This window comes from Notamacropus eugenii, chromosome 2 (genome assembly GCF_028372415.1).
Source record: "Notamacropus eugenii isolate mMacEug1 chromosome 2, mMacEug1.pri_v2, whole genome shotgun sequence".
NCBI classification, from domain to species: Eukaryota; Metazoa; Chordata; class Mammalia; order Diprotodontia; family Macropodidae; genus Notamacropus; species Notamacropus eugenii.
Genome location: NC_092873.1, coordinates 13,844,543 through 13,863,834, shown reverse-complemented (window position 1 = coordinate 13,863,834; position 19,292 = coordinate 13,844,543). Strand labels below are relative to the sequence as shown.

The following is a 19,292-nucleotide window of genomic DNA, read 5'->3' as shown; positions in this document are numbered from 1 at the left end:
CAGCACTCTGGTTACCTTCTTATCTGCGCATGTGGATGCATTTCACTTTTTCCATTTCAAGTCACAATTCTGCACGTTGGCCTAGGTCATATGGTTTCCTTCAACTCTTCCAACAGACCAGAGATCTCAGAACGGCTAAATGGTTCCAAGGAATCAAATGAACAGTTAAAAGTCAAGTGTACTCGTTCTGGGTGGTATGTTTCAATCAGTGCCCCAGACTGGTTACCACTTCCCTGTGTTATCTACCACATAAGAACATTAGTGACTCATGAAGGCTGACACCAGCTTGGATTACTTGTATCTGCCATGCTAAGCCCAGGGCCAGGCACAAAGGAAGCATTCCTCTCCCTTCGAGAGAAGTGACATGGGTCAGACATCACTGGCTGCTGCCCCTTAAAATAAGCCAGGACCCAGAGGCAGGGGCAACCCTGTAATTAAGGTGGAGTGCCGGCCCAGCAACAAGCTGGCATTCTTCTCCCTCAGATGCTTTACACCCCAAATGCAGTAAGCAGTTGGTTGGGGACTCAGGCAACCCTGCCCATGGAGGCCATGGGGCATCAGAAGGAGCTCACATGCTCATTTCATACTGCTGCCCTGAGGAAAGAGAATCCCCAGGAACCCAAAATCCTCCCTCTGATGGCTTACTATTCTGCAAAGCAACCTCGGGCCCAGCACCCCACTGCTCACCAGTGTCAACATGACCCCTCTTCACGTTGATTAGTTCCCTTCAATTCAACACCCTGGGAACTAGAGGGGATGCAAATCCCCAGCAGATCCATTCCCCACAGGAAGAACCTATAGCCCAAGGATGAATCCAGAAAAAAGGGCCAAAGTAGGATGAAGGCAGAAAAGGCAACCAAGACCTGTCCCTGATGACTCATATCAATCCAAGCCCCAACTGCAGGTCTTCAGGTCTCCTCAGCTAAGTGAGCCCTGAATTCCAGAAGGGAACAGGGCAGCCAGGTAGAAATTGGGAAGTACAGACAGGGAGAGCCAGGCCCGTACACCCACTCCAAGCTCCACTGGGAACAAAATCCCTGGCTGGGAAAGGAGTTTTGAGATCTTAAGTCCATTATAATTGATGGGAATAATCGTTTTTTAAAAGTGCTTTCAATTCTGCCAAGTGCCTTACCTATACTATCTCCCTTGATCCTCACCACCCTGGGAAACAGGTGCTATGACTCTTCCCATTTGACAGTTGCGGAAACTGAGGTGGACAGAAGTTCAGTGACTAGCCCAAGGTGACACAGCCAGTAAGTGACCAGGTCCAGAGGAGAATCACCAATATTGGACCCGCAGTCTCCCACTATGGAGGGCCACAAACACTGTGACAGGTGACGAGGAAAGAGGTCAGGCCTTTGCAGTGCTGGCTGCCCCAGTGTATCTGAAGCTGAGCCAATGTCAGGTGTTCAAGGCCCTCAAGGCACAAAGATGAAAGAGACAACCTAACCATTGTCTTGACTAGACCTTAGCTTATGGTCCACCAGGGGAGCTCTGAGACAGACACACACAGCAGTGTAACCCACATGACAGTGCATGGAGCCGGGCCAGTCAGGAAGATGTGGGGGACAGAGAGTCGTCTCAGACTTTGGGATCTCTTATCAAACTGAGAGGCCCCTGGGACAAAGAGGTTGTCCAAGTGCCTTCTATGGGAAGCTTTTGAACAGAAGAAGAAAAATGGAGCCAAGAATCCACAGCCCCAGCCTTGCCTCCCCCCACGAAATGAACCTCAAGCCAGACTGATGCTCCCCCTCTCCCCCACTCCTGCTTACCTAGGGGTCTGCAGCCACACCAGCGAGACCTGGTCACACCTTGGTCTCCTACTCCCCAGTTTGGGGCCATTTCTTGATCTCCAGAGTCAACAAGCAACCCTCCAAACCAACTGTCCCTTTTGCAGTTATGCAGACTGTTGGGGTTACAGAATTCCATGGCAGTTAGGGACAGAAGGACCAGTGGGGGAGGGACGGGGTGGGGCACTAAGGTCTGGCTAGAGGGATGTCTTTGGAGCTAGAAACCTGAGGGGCTGAATCCAGATGCTTTGGCCACTTTACTACAAATGTGGCTCAGGCAAATTGTGTCCCCATCCCTGTACCTCAGTTTTCTCATCTGTAAAACAAAGGGCAAGGGTAACTACTCCTGCTAGTGCCCCAACCTCCTAAGACACTGAATTTATGAAATACCCCGAAAATAATGTTCTTGCCACCAAAGTTCTTGGTTCAAAATCACAAAAACTTCCAAATTGGAAACATAAGAATGGTCTGAAGGAATTACATTAAAGGATGCTGGTTACCTTATGTTTTCCTCCTGCACCATAAGAATGATGGGAACATGTCATCTGACTGACATTTGAAACCTACACATTGCCCTCTCCATTTAGAATAGGAGTTCCTTGAGAGCAGGGACTACTTGGCACCGTACTTTGTACCTAGTAAGAGCTTAATAAATGTTGTTATCCATTCAGTCATTCATTCATTCTCCTTACAAGGACACTCTCTTTTCTTTCCTTTGTACCCCAGTCGTAGAGTGCCTGATATAGAGCCAGATCTTAAAAAATACTTATTGCCTTATTATCTTTGCCTTGCCATGATCTTGGAACAAAACGTATCTTGAGTTGTTCCTAAGACTGTTCTTCTGATTTGTTCCCAAGACTGTTCTTCTGATTTGTTCCCATTCTCCCCTGTGTTCACGATCCAATCGTCATGTCTTTTTTCCTTATGATTCTTCAGTCTTTTCCTTTCTATTGACTTCTTAAGTCTTTTGCCTTTTTTGTATCCTCAGAGCTTAGCACAGTGCCTGATAAGGAGAAGGTGCTTAATAAATGTTTTTTGATTGATTATCCCATGCTTAGAAATAGCCTCACTTGCCACAGATGCTTCATGACCCCCTGTTCTCAATTTGACATTTTGAAGAAGGTGGTCTACACTTCTATTAGATGTAGTACCTCTAGCACACTTGACATGTGAGCATTTGTGTGATAACCACCCATGCTATTCTCGTATGCATTTAAAAAATTGTAATTTATATTAATACTGGAGCCAGTTCTTTTCTAGATTTTCTATCTCCTTCAAAGCACAAGACTGTGCCCTGCACATACCTGTAGTTCATTCAATGCTCATTGAGAAAAATTGGATCTTTCATGGATTTCAGTGTTACCCTCAAACCTAGGAGTATGGCTGGTCATTCAATTGGACCCTTCAAAGAAGCAACCCAGGAAATATAGATATGCCTGCCAGAATATTCTCCTGGTTTGACAATGAGAAACCTGAGGTACAGACAGCTTAAGTGACTTCTACCCACCACATAGCCCATCATGAAAGCTCATTGTTTGGAGCCTCCAGGCCTCAGAGAACAATCAATTGGTGTGCTATAAACATCATTCAAACAATTGTACCCTTTCACCAACTTGGTGTTTTGTTTTTTGATTCGATTAAGTTCTACCACCTAATCTCAGACACAGCTAACTAAGTATGAGGACAGATTCAGGAAGGAACTGCCTTCGCTTTATTGAGGGGAGGCTTTGCGGTGGATCCTCAGGATCACAGGCAACGTTGAGGTTTACATTCTACAATGAGTGGGCCCTTCGTTGACAAGATGTCCATTTGGTTCCACAAAAGCTTCTAGGAGGCAACACCTTTTTTAATAGTCTGCCATTTTTCCTAAAAAAGACAGAAATATGTGACTGTAGTTCAGCTACATATGCTATAATGCTATAAATGCTATGAATGTCATTCCAACAATTGTACTCTTTCACCCGCTTGGTCCTTTTTGATTCCATGAAGTCCCACCACCCAATCTCAGACACAGCTAAGTAAGTATGAGGACAGATTCAGGAACAAACACCTTTTCTAAAAATAATCTTCCATTTTTCCTCAAAAAAAGACAGAAATATGTGACTGTGGCTCAGCCCTTTCTTTGAGAATTGAGTAAGCACAAATTCTTACATCCCTGTTACTCCAGTCATTCCACAGAAAACAGGGATCCCAGCAGCCAGAGGTTAGGGATTCAACGTTGATTCGGTGTTCAGTGTTGGCATGAGCACGTTCAGGGAGAGGAGGAAGAAAGGAGAATTTGGAAAATCCAGGAATAAGTGACACATTTTTTTAATATTAATTTTCTTCATTTTGGGTGTTCTACAATCCCGACCGTATAATTTACATTTCTTTCGCCTCCCTCCCTCCTCCGTCCCTCCTCCTGCCCTCAGACGGCAAACAGTTTTATATAGGATGCATGCATACAATCCTATTAAACGTATTTTCATTATAGTCACGCTGCGTAGAAGAATTATAATGAATGGGAGAAACCATAGGACAAACCAAAACATAATACACAGGAAAAAAATTATCTGCTATATTTTGCTTTTGAATTCCCTAGTTCTTTCTGTGATATGAAAGGCATTTTGCCTTAGAAGATCATTGGGAATATTTTTTAAGTCTTTGCATTACTACAAAATTCCAAGTCTACCAGAAAAATCTCTCTCCCACTGTGGTCATTGCTGTGCACAAAATTCTCCTGGTTCTGCTCCTTTCGCTCAGCCTCAGATCATAAAAGTCCTTCCAGGCCTCTCTGAAGTCTTCCTGTTCATCATTTCTTCTGGTGCAATAGTACTCCATGACATTTCTATACCACAACTTATTCAGCCATTCGCAAATTGAGGGGCATCACCTTGATTTCCACTTTTTGGCAACTTCAAGGAGCGCTGCTAGAAATATTTTGGTACATGTCGGACCCTTTCCTTTTTTATGATGTTTTTGGATACAGTCCTAGTAGCGATATTGCTGGGTCAAAGGGTATGCACATTCTTGTAGCCCTTTGGGCATACTTCCAAACCTCTCTCCAGAATGGTTGGATGCGCTCGCAGCTCCACCAACAATGAATTAGTGTTCCAACTCTCCCACATACTCTGCAACATTTATCATTTCCCTGTTCTGTCATGTTTGCCAATCCTACAGGTGTGATGCTGTACCTCAGAGTTGCTTTGATTTGCATCTCTCTAATCAAAAGTGATTTAGAGCATTTTTTTCATATGGCTATAGAAAGCTTTAATTTCTTCCTCTGAAAACTATCTGTTCACATCCTTTGACCATTTATCAATTGGGGAATGACTTGTAATTTTGTCAATTTGACTCACTTCTGTATATATTCTTGAAATGACGCATTTATCCCCGACATTCTGTCAAAATCCTTTCCCAGTTTTCTACATCTCTCCGATTTTTGGTGCATTGGGTTTGGTTGTGCCAAACCTTGTCAGTGGAAGGTAATCAAAATTACCCATCTTGCACTTCATACTACTATCTATCTCTTCTTTAGTCAGAGAAATACACTATTCCTTCCTCCATGAATTTCTCCATAGGATCAATCTTTACGCCTAGATTGTGCACAAATTTGGATTTTACTCTTCTATATGATGTCAGGCATGGGTCTATGCCTAGTTTCTGCCATAGTCTTTTCCAGTTGTCCCAACCATTTTTGCCAAACAGTGACTTCTTATCCCAGAAGCTGGGTCCTTGGGTTTATCAAACAGTACATTGCTATATTCGTTGTCCACTCTGTCTTGAGTACCTAGCTCATTCCACTACTCTACCCTTCTCTTTCTTACTACGTATCGAGTGATTTTCATATTTGCTGCTTTGAAAGACAACTGGAGATCTGGTAGCGCTAGGCCACATTCCCTGGGATTTCTTGTCATGGATGTTCTGGACCTTTTGTTCTTCCAGATGAATTTTGATACTATTTTTCCAGCTCTAGAAAATAATTATCACACACTTTGATTGATATGGCACTAAATAAGTAAACTAATTGAGGGAAAATTGTCATTTTTATTATATTGCTTTGGCCTACCCACAAGCAACTGATGTTTTGCCTCTTCCTTAGATCTGACTTCATTTGTGTGAAAAGTGTCTTGCAGAGGTGTGCATATACTCAACTCCATCTCAGAAAAAGACATTGAATAAGTCTCAATGATTTCCCTAGAAAAAAATATTGCCAGGGCTGGACGGATGTACCAGTGAATTCCATCAAACGTTTAAAGAACAGTTAATTCCAACACTATGTAGACTCTTTGTGAAAACAGAGGAAGGAGTCTTCCCAAACCCTCTTAATGATACTAATATGGCTTTCATACCTAACCCAGGAAGAGGCAAAACAGACAAGGAAAAATATAGACCAATTTCTCTCATGAATATAGATGCGAAAATTTTAAATAAGATTTTAGCAAAAAGAATAGAGCAGGTTATCATGAGAATAATACATTATGATCAGGTGGGATTCATACCAGGAGTGAAGGACTGGTTGAGTATTAGAAAAACTATTAGCATTATCCATCATATCAACAAGAAAACCAACAGATACCACAGGATTATCTCAATAGATGCTGAAAAAAGTTTTTGACAAAATACAACACCCATTCCTATTAAAAATATTGGAGAGCATAAGAATAAAGGGAACTTTCCATAAAACAATAAGTAGTATCTCCCCAAAGTCTTCAGTAAGCATTGTGTGCAATGGAGATAAGCTAGATGTATTTCCCATAAGATCAGGGGTGAAACAAGGTTGTCAGTTATCACCATTATTATTCAGTATGACACTACAAATATTACCTGTAGCAATAACAGAAGAAAAAGAGAAGCCAAATGGGCAAACGAGACACTAAGTTATCCCTCTTTGCAGATGATACCAAGATACAGGCCGAAAATCCCAGAGATTCAAGCAAAAAACTTCTGGACATAATAAACAAGTTTGGCAAAGTTGCAGGTTACAAAATAAACCCACACAAATCTTCTGCATTTCTATAGAGTAATAAGAAAGCCCAACAACAGGACATAGAAAGAGAAATCCCCTCTCAAGCTGGAGTAGATACGACCAACTCTCTGGCAGCTTACCAACGTAAACAAACTCAGGGACTAAAGGACACAAATCTTGAGAAGTCAGGATAATTTTTTTCAGCTATAGAATCACATTAGGCTGATTATCAGGCTGGGAAAGAAGGGGATCCAGGCTCAGTCCTGGTCCAGGGAAGGAAATACAGCTCAAGATCTCATCTAAGGAAAGGAGCCATGCTCAGGGATCTTACCTCAGGAAAGGGAACTACTCTAAACATTGGCTGAGACAAAGTGGCCAGGCTCAGCTCTCTAACCCACAGTAGAGAGTCTGGCTCAGCTTATGAATCCAAGAAAATCAACTGGGTTTGGTTCTCTAGGCTAGCTAAGAAATAAAAGGACTGGTCTAAGAATCTAGGACATGTACTCTGTTATTCCTTACATCTGGTACTGGGCTCAAAAATAGCAGCTAAACATGAACAAGTTCTAAGAGGATTAGCAAAAGATATGACTACAAACTCACTGAAGAATTTCCATTTTTCCTCACTTAGTTGTTTGACACATTCATTCTTATCTATTATGGTCAGCATGAGATCTCTCAGAAAACTAACGCGGTCCAAGGTGAACTTTCTCGTCATATTCATGGAAGTGGATGAAATACACAAAGAGAAATTATGACAGTTAGAGACACTGCTTTGGGCTGTTATATAATCTTTCTTTGCTGCCTTTTGATCCTTTCCCCATCCTTGATATAATTCCTGACTGAAGACACTCCAGCACAGACAGCAAAGGCTGAAGAAACTGGAGAGAATATGGCAACTCATTTTTTTGTTAATTCAGCCTGGAGAGGCAGGGAAATGAACTACAGGACCTCTCATGGATTCTCCATACCTTATACTTTGAGTTCCTTGAAGTAGAGTGATCCAGAGCATGAATACCCTGAGACCTAAAATGAATGACCCAATAGGTTCCCTGCTGTCAGGGCCAGATGAGTGGGGAATGCAACCCTCGCAGGGAGGGATCAGGCAGGGCAAGGTGACTCACCTTCACAGTAGTAAATCACCAAGCTAGCAAGCAGCAAAACGACAAGGAAAGGTCTCATCATAAGAAAATAAGGTTCTAAGGTACTGGGCTTCAGGAGGCTGGGAGTGCTTTGGAACTTCCAGAGAGCACAGGGATATGTGTGCCCTGCAAGGCTGCCCAGACCTCCCCTAGGAGTGAGTCATGTGATGTTATGATAAAGCCTGGAGCACACACACACCCCTTCCACCTCTCTCCAACAAGACTCCTGACTTCTCTTAGTGAAGTAATCCCTGAGACTCTCAGTTTCCTCAAAGTCTTCAGGCTAGATGGCAACCTCCCCATCTTTACTTCACGGGACTTGCTCATGAGACTGTGTCTCCTCCAGACATGAAACCCAGGTTGAAGTCAGCTTACATCCAAATGACTTCTTATGGTATCAGTTCTGCAAACGTCTCTTTCTTGGACGTTGGAGGCCAGGTAGTTCCTGGCAATGGGGGTTTGAGGCAATTACCCGTATGCTACTTCAAGGTAGAAGAGGCTGCACAACACCAAACGAAGTCCCAGCTTCTCCTCTGCTAACTGGAGAGTTCTGCCATTTAACCATGTATATTTACAAAATGTCCTTAGAGTCATCTGAATCACCATCCAACGGGTAGTGAAGCTTAATCCCAGTTCCGGAAAAATGCTCGTCACTTTTCTATCAGAGCACCACTAATTTGTCCCCAACTGCATACATCACTGACTTTCTGGATGTTTCTTTTCTCTAATGGGATTCCCAGAAGGATTTCACAAGATCCTGACTCAGGTAGCATCCTCTGTTGCATATATAGGAACAACAAATGGTTCTAGCTTCCATAATTCTCTGAGGAAAGTAGATTCAAGAACTGGAAGAGAACCTAGAGAATGTCCAATCCAATCCTCAACATCTAACATAAGTAATTGGAAGTACACAGGGCCTCAAAGATTGGTAAGGTCAAATCGATCTGCAAGTCAGGGGGGAAAATTGAACCCATGCTCTGGACCTGAGAGCCAGTAAACTTTCCATTACATCTTACTGCCTCGATTATCTTACCTGCTTTATAGATTTGGAACCCAAAAGGATAAGGGAGCCAAGGAATGAAAGAGTGAAGTGCAAGAACAGACTGGATTCCCCTGTCCCTGATTTCATAGTGTTAACTTTCATGGTTCTCTGTGGTTTATCAAATTTCACTACAAAGAATTCAAGGTTGGAGATAACACGAGAAAAGAATCTATAAGCCAGGTCATGATTCACATTCTGCCATTTGTACCTGGAAGTGAAACAAAGAAACACATTCTTTGTTCCCTGATGTTGAGGGACACGTTCTGCACTCAGAGGCAGGAAAAGTGGTTTTGAATCTACTCTAAAACACTCTTCACTGCAGACTTATCACACTGGCAAGAAGCCTCTCTGAACCTCAGTCAGTCAATCTGTAAGAAAGAAACACGAATATTGGTACTTCCTCCTTTAGAGGGCTCCTGTGAGTGTGAAAAGTGTGTTGGAAATCTGCAAGCACTATCAAATAGGATGGATTTGATGTTGAATTACAGTGATTCTGCTGTACCTTCTCTAGCCTGAAACCAATTTATTCAGTAGCTTGCACGACTTGGGAAAAGTCAATGGCTCCTTGAGCCATAGAGACTTAGCATCATTCTGACACCTTCATGCCACTCTTCTGGATTCCAAGGCCTGCGCATGGGTTTTCAGACTCCCTGATGCTGCTCCCCTGCCCCAGCCTCTGTCCTTGGAGCTTGTTAGCATCTGAGTCTTGCCTGCCCTCCCTTGCACGTGGTGACTGGTACAATATCTGTGACCAATTTTCCTCTTCAAATTCTAAGGTGCACAGTTCTACTCCATTCAAACCAAAGGAGGTGAAATCCTGGACCCTCAGAGTCATGCCTTTCCATTTAGAAGGGAACTTAGGGATTATGAAGTCCCATTACCTGGTTTCAGCAAAGAAGATCTGGGTTGCAGTGCTGGGTGGTGGCCCTGGAGTAAGGAGGAGCACTGCTCTGGTGGTGTTTGTGGCAATAATGGAGAGGAAGTCCTCCTCACAGTTCCAGGGCAGAAAAGAATGTTTGGGATTGCTCACAGATCAAAGCACAGACCAGGAGAGGAATGAACATCTTTTCTTGGATCATCAAAGCTTGGAAGAACTGAAAATTTACAGGTGCCCAGAAATATCTCTGAAAACAGCTGCACAACACCCCTGAAGTGTGGGCCAGGACACCCTTCACACTGGAAGCAGAGACCTAATTTAACAAAGAGCCTCAAAGTCAAGGAAGTGGCTGGGAAAATAAGCAAATAATGGGGAAAAATCGGAATATGAAATCTCACTTAGGTAACAAGAAACATCAAAATATACAACCTGAAGAAGGAAACAAAATCAAACCTCCTAGACCTAAAGTCTCCAAGGAAAGTATGAATTGGCCACAGCATGTGGAACAACTCACAAAGAATATTTCAAGTCAAATAAGAGAAGTAGATGGAAAAGGGAAAAGAAATGAGAGTGATGCAAGAAAATAATGAAAAACAAATCAACAGCTTGCTAAAGGAGACCCAAAAAATAATGAAGAATATAACACTTTAACAAATAGACTAAACAAAATATCAAAAGAAGTCGAAAATACCAACGAGGAAAAGGCACTAAAAAACAGAAATTGCCAAATAGAAAAGGAAGTCCAAAAGCTCACTGAGGAAAATAATTCCTTCAAAATTAAAACGGAGTAGATCAAAGCTAATGACTTTGTGGGAGATCAAGAAATTATGAACAAATAGAAAAGAATGTGAAAATAGAAGAGAATGTGAAACACGTCACTGGAAAAATAACTAGCCTGGAAATTAGATTTAGGACAGATCATTTTAAAATTGTTGCAGTACCTGAAAGACGTGATCAAAAAGGAACCTAGTTGTAAGAAATTATTAAGGATAACTACCCTGACACTCTAGAATCAGAGGAGAGCATAGATATTGAAAGAGTCTTCTAATCACATCCTGAGATCCCCAAAGGAAAAGTCCTAGGAATATTGCAACCAAATTCCAGAGTTCCCATATCGAGGAGAAAATATTGCAAGCAGCCAGAAAGAAACACTTCAAAAATTGTGGAAACACATGTAGGATAAGACAAGATTTAGTAGCTTCTACAAAAAGAGATTGGAGGACTTGGAATACGATATTGCAGAGGTCAAAGGAACCAGGATAAAAATCAAGAATTACCTACTTCGCAAAACTGAATATAACACTTCAGCGGGGAAATGGGCTTTCAATGAAATAGAGGACTTTATTTATTTATTTTTAGTTCTCAACATTCACTTCCATCAATTTTAAATTTTCTCCCCCTCTCTGCTCTCTTCCCTCCCAAAGATGGCATACAATACGATTTAGGCGAAATAGAGCACTTTCAAACATTCTTGATAAAAAGACCAGAGGTGAGGAGAAACTTTCACTTTCAAATACAAGAATCAAGAGAAGCATGAAAAGGTAAGCAGGAAAGAGAAATCATAAGGGGCTTATTAAAAGTTCAACCGTTTACACTCCCACATGGAGAGACGCTATTGGTAACTCAGGAGACCTTTCTTAATATTAGGGTAGCTGGATGAAATATACATCCATCCGTAAATCCATCCATCCATACACATACACACACTCACACACTCGCACACACACTCACACACAAACCCGACAATGAATGAGTTGCATATGAAGGTATCGTATCTGCAAAATAAAACTAAGGGGTAAGAGAAGAATGTACTGGGAGAGGGAGAAAGGTAGAGGTAAAATGGGGTAAACTATCTCACAAAGAGAGGAAAGAAACAACTCTTACAATGGAGGGCAAGAAGGGGGAGGTGAAAAGGAATGAGTGTCCCTTACTCTCATCAGATTTAGCTTAGGGAGGTAATAATTGGGTATTGGCACACTCAGTTGGGTATGAAAATCTATCTTACTTTACAGGACAGTAGGGTGGACGTGGATAACAGGAGAGGATGATAGAAGTGAGGAAATGGGAGGAAATGTTAATCAGAAGGGAACACTGTAGAGGAAGGACAGGGTCAAAGGAAGGAAGAGAATAAATGTGAGTGGAATAGGATGGAGGGAAATACAGTTAGCCTTTCCCAACATGATGGTTATGGAAATATTTTGCATGAGTACACATGGATCACCTATATCAAACTGCTTGCCTCCTCAGTGAGGGTGAGTATGGAGGAAGGGAGAGAGAGAGAATGTGGAAGCCAAAATTTGAAAAATAAATGTTAATAATAATTAATAAGGAACATGGAGGAAAGAAATTAAAGTGCCCTGGTGTTATTATGAAAGTAATCTTGAAGAGAACAACCTACTGAAAGAGCCTTGGGCACACTTGGGGGTCTCCAGACTACACTTTGAGAATTGCAGCATGATATCAATCTGACCATATCATTTTCTAACCTGAAGGCAGAAGGGTCAGATATGTAGTACATCAACGCAGCAAAAATTGCACAAATTCTTATTCTCAACCTTATAGGGCATGTACATCCCTGTTCCATATTTTCTCCTTCACCCTGCTTTCAATGGTCTATAACCAGCTTATCTGAGTAGTTTACCTCTTCTCCCAGCTTCTCCTGCTCTGCATAGTCTATATTCTCCTGTTCTGAATGCTGAGGTATGAAGCTTTCCTGGAATAAACACCTTTTCTGTGGCCAGTCTAAAGCATATTGAAGCCTGATTTCATTGCTTCCCTTCGAGTTGCTGTCTGAAAAGTTTTTCATTCATTTTCCCTAAACTCCAATCCCCTTCCTGCTGAGCACTTAGTGTTTCATATCCCAGTGAGATAGATCATCTTTATTGTCCAGCTGTTTTGCCTTTGTATTCCTAGTGACTGTAATTTAGCAAAACTTCTTTGTCTATTTCTTTGTTTAATTCTCGCTTCCTTCCCTCCCTCCCTCCTTCCCCCTTGCCCCCCTGCCCCCCTGCCTTTCTGCCTTCCTGCTTTTATCTTCCTGCCTTTCTTCCTTTTCCTTTCTTTTTAAACTTGCCACCAGAACACAACATTGTGTTAAGTCAAGGAGGAAAGTGGGCAGTGTCACCTCCTACGAGAATTCTATCTTGCCTACTCTCGTACAAGTGCACTGTCCCTGATGCTTACTCTTTATTTAATTTCCAAATCATTTTTTAATTTAATTGTTTTCACACCAAGAGAGCAACAGTTTCTTAAGGGTGGAGACGGCTTTATCTTCAGTGAGTAAATAAATGAAGAAATCAGTGAGTAAATAAATCAAGAGCACAGGCTTTAGCCTTTACACAGTCATTATTAAGTCTGTGACAAATGGGTAAATGATTTCCCTTCTCAGACTCTTTTTTCCACCTCTGAACCTTGAGTCAATACTCTCATTCCTGACCACAGTCTCCCAAAATACCTCACTGCGATCTCCAAGCAATCCCATAAATATAAACTTCATTTTAAAATAGAAGAGTCCCATTGAATACCCAAAGGTTGGTTCTATGTATAGGAGAAGATTAGACTGTTTTGAGGACTGTATTTTTGCATCTGGAGTTGAACTCAAAAGACTTCCTTAACGATAATGGGAAAAAAACCTTTAAAACTCATGCAGAAATATCACACACTTTTGCACACACACTATTTTTAGTCCTCAAATGAACATCTTACTTCTGCACAACATGAATGGATTTGGATGATAAGCCCTTAGGAGGCATTATCTGAAATACAGAAAAAGAACGACCATATAGGGAGGGTCTGCTTTTGGATAAGTCCCAAATTGACCTCTACTTAGCCATGATGCTGTGCTCCTCTTTGGCATGATTCCCCAATAAAAACACGTAGGTAGGGAAGGGAGAGGCTACTGGAGCAACGATGCATTCTTCTCTCTCTCTCTCTCTCTCTCTCTCTCTCTCTCTCTCTGTATGTGTGGGTGTGAGAGTACGTGCACTTACCAACGGCCTACTATGTGCCAGATTCTCTGGTCAGCACTTCACAAATACCATCTCATCTTGTTTGATACTCACAATAACCCTAAGAATTAGGCATTATTATGATGCCCATTTTACAGCTGAGGAACTGAAGCAAATAGAGGTGAAGTGACTGGTCCAAGGTCACATTGCTAGTCAGGATCTGAGGCCAGCTTGGAATTCAGGCCTTCTGGACTCTAGCCTCAGACACTTGCTATCAGTGCGACTGAGCCTCAGTTTCCTTAAATGTAGAGCAGAGATAATAGCATCTACCTCCTACGGTTGTTATGAGGATTAAATGAGATATTTATCACGTGCTTAGATCATTGTAAGGCACATAGTAGGGGTTATACAAATGTTAGTTCTTCCCTTTCAGGTCTAATTTTGGTACCTCTGACCCTGTCCATAAGGATATATTTACTATTTAAGACTTTTGTGCGTGAGAGAGTGAACGGGAATGAATTCACATTGCTGCTGGGCAATTGATATTGACACATATTAGTAATTGCCTGCTGCTCCATCTTAGAGCTACAAGAACTTGAATGTAGGAAACAGTGGACAAAAAGTCCTGAATGAATATTAATCATTTTATAGCAAGCTTTCGAATCTGGATCCTGGCTCGGGAAAGTTGAGAACTGCTCCCCTCTCCCCCCCGCAATTGATTACAGTTTTTAAACATATCGCATAACAGATCTGGGAATGCTGAGATCAGATGACACCTCACTTCCCCACCAATCACTGCCGTGGAGCCTCTGCAAAGTGAGGAGGACTGGTATACAAGTCAAATAATGAAAGGGGAAAATGCCAAATAACGTTTGAAGACTTCACCTCCCCACTCCTCATGAATCAGCCCAGTGAAGACAGACAATTGCCTCATTCTCTGGCTCCAGCCAACCTGAACCCTCAGGTGAATGTCAATAATGTTCTTTAACAAATCCCACGTAGATGTGTAAGTTGGTTTGGGCTGAAGTTTTCATCTGTTCCTTTCCTAATATGAATGGGGATGTCCCAAAGCATTATTCATTTAGAGAATAATTGTGTACTACACGTAGGAATTAAAATGTGCAAGAGAAGATGAACAATCATTCTTTTAAAGAAAATGACACATGAACTCAGCCATCCTGATGGCTTTCTCTCTCACTTATGCACCAATGCCCTAAGCTTTGAGCTGTTTGTTGGATGATAAACTGATAGCCTCATGTTTCCTATTTTAGTTCTCCTATTTCTTGGGGGAAGTAGATGTAAATCATGACCCTCTTCCTAAGGAGAGCTCAGCTGGTGCAAGATTACTCACTTTCACAGCAGGAGATGGCTGGGGTGATCCTCAGCAGAGCATCAAGGAAAGGTCTCCTGGTGGAGATGTTGGCCCGTGAGTTTAAAGAGGCTCAGAGTGCTTTGGGATTAGCAGAGTTCACAGGGATCTTTGTGTCCTTCAAGGCTGCCCACTCCCTCCCCAAAAGTCAGTCAAGTGATATCATGGCAAATCTTGGCACACCTTCCATTTCTACCCCTGTCCCCATACCCTCTCCTGGCGTCTCTCAATGAAACCCCTCCCCAGGGCCTCCAACCTGGCATGAAACCTCTCCCATGTTCCCTAGCATCTCCTCACTGGCAGGGAAGGGCGTATCCTCAGGGCATGGAGCCCTGGCAGCTGGAGCCCCAGCTCTGTGAGATCCAGTCCTTCCTCTTTCTTGCCATTTGGTGGTTGTGGTGGGAAACTGGGTGCCTTGGACGCCTTTTCAGAGTTTGGGTGCTTGGAGACAGAACTAAACCTGATGGGAAGTCCTAGGGTTAGAAGAAGAGCTGACTGCAGCTTCTAAGCACTTTACAAGGGACATTCACAAAGCCACTCTGGGAGACATCAACACCTGCTCCAGTTCCTCTGACTTTGACAGCATGTGATATTTCGCTGACCATTTTGGGTACATTTCTCACTGATTCTTCCATCCACAGGGATCATGGAAATATCCTAACATGGGTGGCTTTCTTTAAGGGGCACAGGAAGGTGGAGACCAAAATCCATATTGCCAGTGACTAGGAGATTCCATTGAGAGACCAGATGGCATGATGGATAGAAGGCAAGCCTTGGATTCAGGGGAGATCTGGGTTTGAATGTCAATTCTAAGAGCAGCTATCTGTCCATGGAGTGTCATTTGATCTCACTGAGCCTCACTTTCAAAATAATGATACTTTTTGCGGTCACCTCATGGGATTTGTGTGTGATTCCAAGGAGATAAGGGCTCTCTAAATCATAAGGTAATGTCTGAACACGAGCTAGTATTGTTATTATTATTATTGACTTCTTGTGCCATGGGTAGCATCTTCACCCCTGTTTTGTCAAAATGGAGCCTGTAGGAACACAACTAAGGGACTCAATCCCATTGCACCGCCCTTCAGGTAAAGAATCCCCAACTCCTAAATTTACAGTGTGACCTCACATGCTTTCCAATGGTTTGAGAATTGTCAACACGAGAAAGCAATTAACAAGCCCTTATTAAACCTATATTACATGCCAGGCACTGTGCTGGCTGTTCAAAGACACAAAGGCAATAGTATCCATCTTCGAGGAACTTCCATTCTGTCTGACAACAAAAACGCATTCACACACAGGCATATTCAAAATCGATCCAAGAATCTAGCACCTCCCAGGCGGTGGTGTGGAGGTGGGGAGGCGAGGGCAGGTGGGAAAACTGAGTCCTAGGGAAACAAGGAAGTCTGAGAATACAGTTTCTGATCTATATTTTACCCTTGGTGACTGGGAGGGAAAGGGGAAAAGGAGCCCTTGGAGACTGGCACAGATGAAGCATTAGATTCAGGGTCCAAGAAGTTGCTCTCACAGCCAATGAACTCAACAAGCATTGACTTATTGTCTGTTACTTGCCAGATCCTACACAAGGTGCTGGGAATATGAAGACAAAAACAAATAAGCCCCTGCCCTCAAGGAACTTACATTCTACTGGGCAGAAACAACATATACAAAGAAATTGTTCAGTCATATCGCACTCTTCATGACCCTGTTTGGGGTTTTCCTGGCAAAGATATTAGTGTGGTTTGCCGTTTTCTTTTCCAGCTCATTTTACAGAGGAGGAAACTGAGGCAATCAGGGTATAAATGCTAAATATAATCTTCATTTTAATGCAAAATTTTTACTTTCATGAAAAGAGAGAAAGAGAGAAACACAGAGAAACATAGAGCGAGGGGAGAGAGACAGAGACAGAGAGACGGAGACAGAGCACACTAACAGTGTGGGAATAACATCCTCTCTGGGGTGGTATCTAAGTTCTGCTTTGAAGGAATATGAGGATTCTCTGAACCACAGGTGAAGAGAGCATTCTCAGCACACAACACTACCTGTCTACAAAGGCCTGGAGGCAGGATATGGAATGTCTTGTAGAAGGAACAGCTGGAAGGGAGCATCTGTGAGGGGCAGCAAAGTGAGATGAGTCAGGAAAGGTCAGAAAGGTTGGAAAGATCATGATGGTGAAGGACGCTGTATGCCAGAAAGAGAAATGTGTATTCTGTCTTCGATAAAATAAAGTCACAAAGTTTTGGAGTTGAACACTGACACAGTCAGATGTGTGATTTACCAATATCAATCAGACAGCAATCCTCCTTACACCATGAGCTCCTTGAGAGCAGGGGTTGCTTCTTGGTTTGGTTTTGTTTCCCCTTCCAGCCTCTGTGTTCATCTCAACAACTGGTATGTAAGAGGTACTTCCTAATGCTTGTGGAAGAACGGCTTTAGGAAATCTTAGTTGGTAACTTGATAAAGAAAAGGAAAGACTGGAGGTAAGGAGATGGATTAGGAGGCAGCTGGATGATAATACATTTACTGAAACTCTCTGAGCCTCGGTTTGGTAAAATAGGCAGAATTGGGAATGGCACATTCCGAGATTTCCACTCATGTAACTCACCTGGTAGAGGAGGCTGGGGAGAGTCACAATGAAGGGTCATCAATGTGGCTTGGAGAGACTTGGGATCATGTGTAGTCATTCTATTCCTGGTTTCATTCTGCAAAGGACATGGTAGATGATGGCATCTTAAGGAACTTGGGGTTCCTTCAGAAGGTGCTACCAAACCAGAGCCTTGACCATTCTCCTTGGCAGTTCTTCCTTGGTCCATCTCTGTCTCTTTCTCCCCCTGTCTCTCTCTGTCTCAGTGTTTCTCTTCTCTCTCTTTTGTTAGTAGCTACTAAGAGATAATGTCATCAGGGGGAGGCCTTGGACCTTCTCTCTCTTTAACGTTGACATGTGGGTCCATGAATACGGCCTTCATTCTCTGTCTGTCTTGGTGTTTGTTTATTTTGTCATTGAGGTGAAAGAGATGACTTTGAGACTGCAATCTTGTGGATTTTCAAAGGCCAAAGAAGTGAGCCTCTGGAAATCTGTGAGTAGGCAAGTCCAGCTTCAAAGTCCTAAAGAGGAATGAATGGGACCCATCTCAGAAGTACCTGACACACTCACTCATGTGCCATCCACCTCATTCACCCACCTTCAATCATTTGACAAATGAGGCAGCCTACAAAGGTTCTGTCCCTTGCCCATGCCCAGAAATTTGCAAGGCCAATATTTGAACTCAGCTCTACTCACTCCCAAGGAAGTATTCTTTTTCACTATGATATCCGGCCTCTCTGCACCTACCTGTACTTCTGCAGTTCAGGTCTGTGTTCTGCCTTCCATCCTTCCTTTAGTGCTCAGAATTCTTTACCCAGAATCTCAGCAGTCTCCAGATGGTGAGGACAAGGTTCTGAGTGTCCAGACCTCAGGCCATTGCTCTCTCTTCCACCAAAGACACGGGACACTGGATAAATCCTCAGGACCTAGCCCTCTCCCCTTGATTCCGTAGTTGGAGCCCAAAGGCAGGGAATCTCCATATTTTTTCCTATTGGGGTCTTTCCCTAGAATGAGATACCACGTGATAGTGTCTAGATACTGGCTCTATTTGATCTCTATTCTGAAATTTCCCAAGAGAAACTCCTGAGTGAGGGAAATGAGCCAAAGAGACGCTGTTTTAGAGAACTCGTCCTCAAGATAGTTGCGGATCCATGGAAGCGCAGAGGAGAAATTTAGATAAAGATTTTAAGAAAAAATGGAGGAGAAAGAGAGTTGGTGGTAGGGAGAGGTAATATCACCCCACACAGGTTGTCAGGCTAAGGCTGAATATGACCAGGTTGCAGGCAACAGTCTAGCATGGTAGAAATTCAGAGCAGGTAAAGGGGAATGGTGTGAAACATGGCTAGAAAACTAGACCAGCATGGATATGGAGGGTCTCACATTCAATGGAGACAAGAAGCAGCCACCGAAGATTTTTTGGCGCGAAGAGTGTTTTGGTCAGACCTGTGCCTTGGCAAGATCTTTTTATTTATTCAAAGATACAGAGAGGTTTGTTTGCCTCTGAGCCAAGCCTTCACATTTATGAGATTCCCAGGCTTCTTTGCTGAGGGGCGATCAGCTTCTTGGCACATCTTATGCACCCAGAGTGTGTGGGTGCCT

At 42.8% G+C, this 19,292-nt stretch overlaps 1 protein-coding gene across 1 annotated transcript in view; it reads right to left on the bottom strand.

The window, feature by feature from the left end:
- The window catches only part of LOC140522128 (uncharacterized), a 35,816-nt gene that overhangs the window by 8,240 nt on the left and 8,284 nt on the right, over positions 1–19,292 (bottom strand). The window contains exon 3 of the mRNA XM_072637206.1: positions 1,773–3,656. Within this exon, the coding sequence (XP_072493307.1) occupies positions 1,773–1,929 (157 nt within the window). The 5' untranslated portion in view covers positions 1,930–3,656. The remainder of the gene's footprint in view (positions 1–1,772; positions 3,657–19,292) is intronic.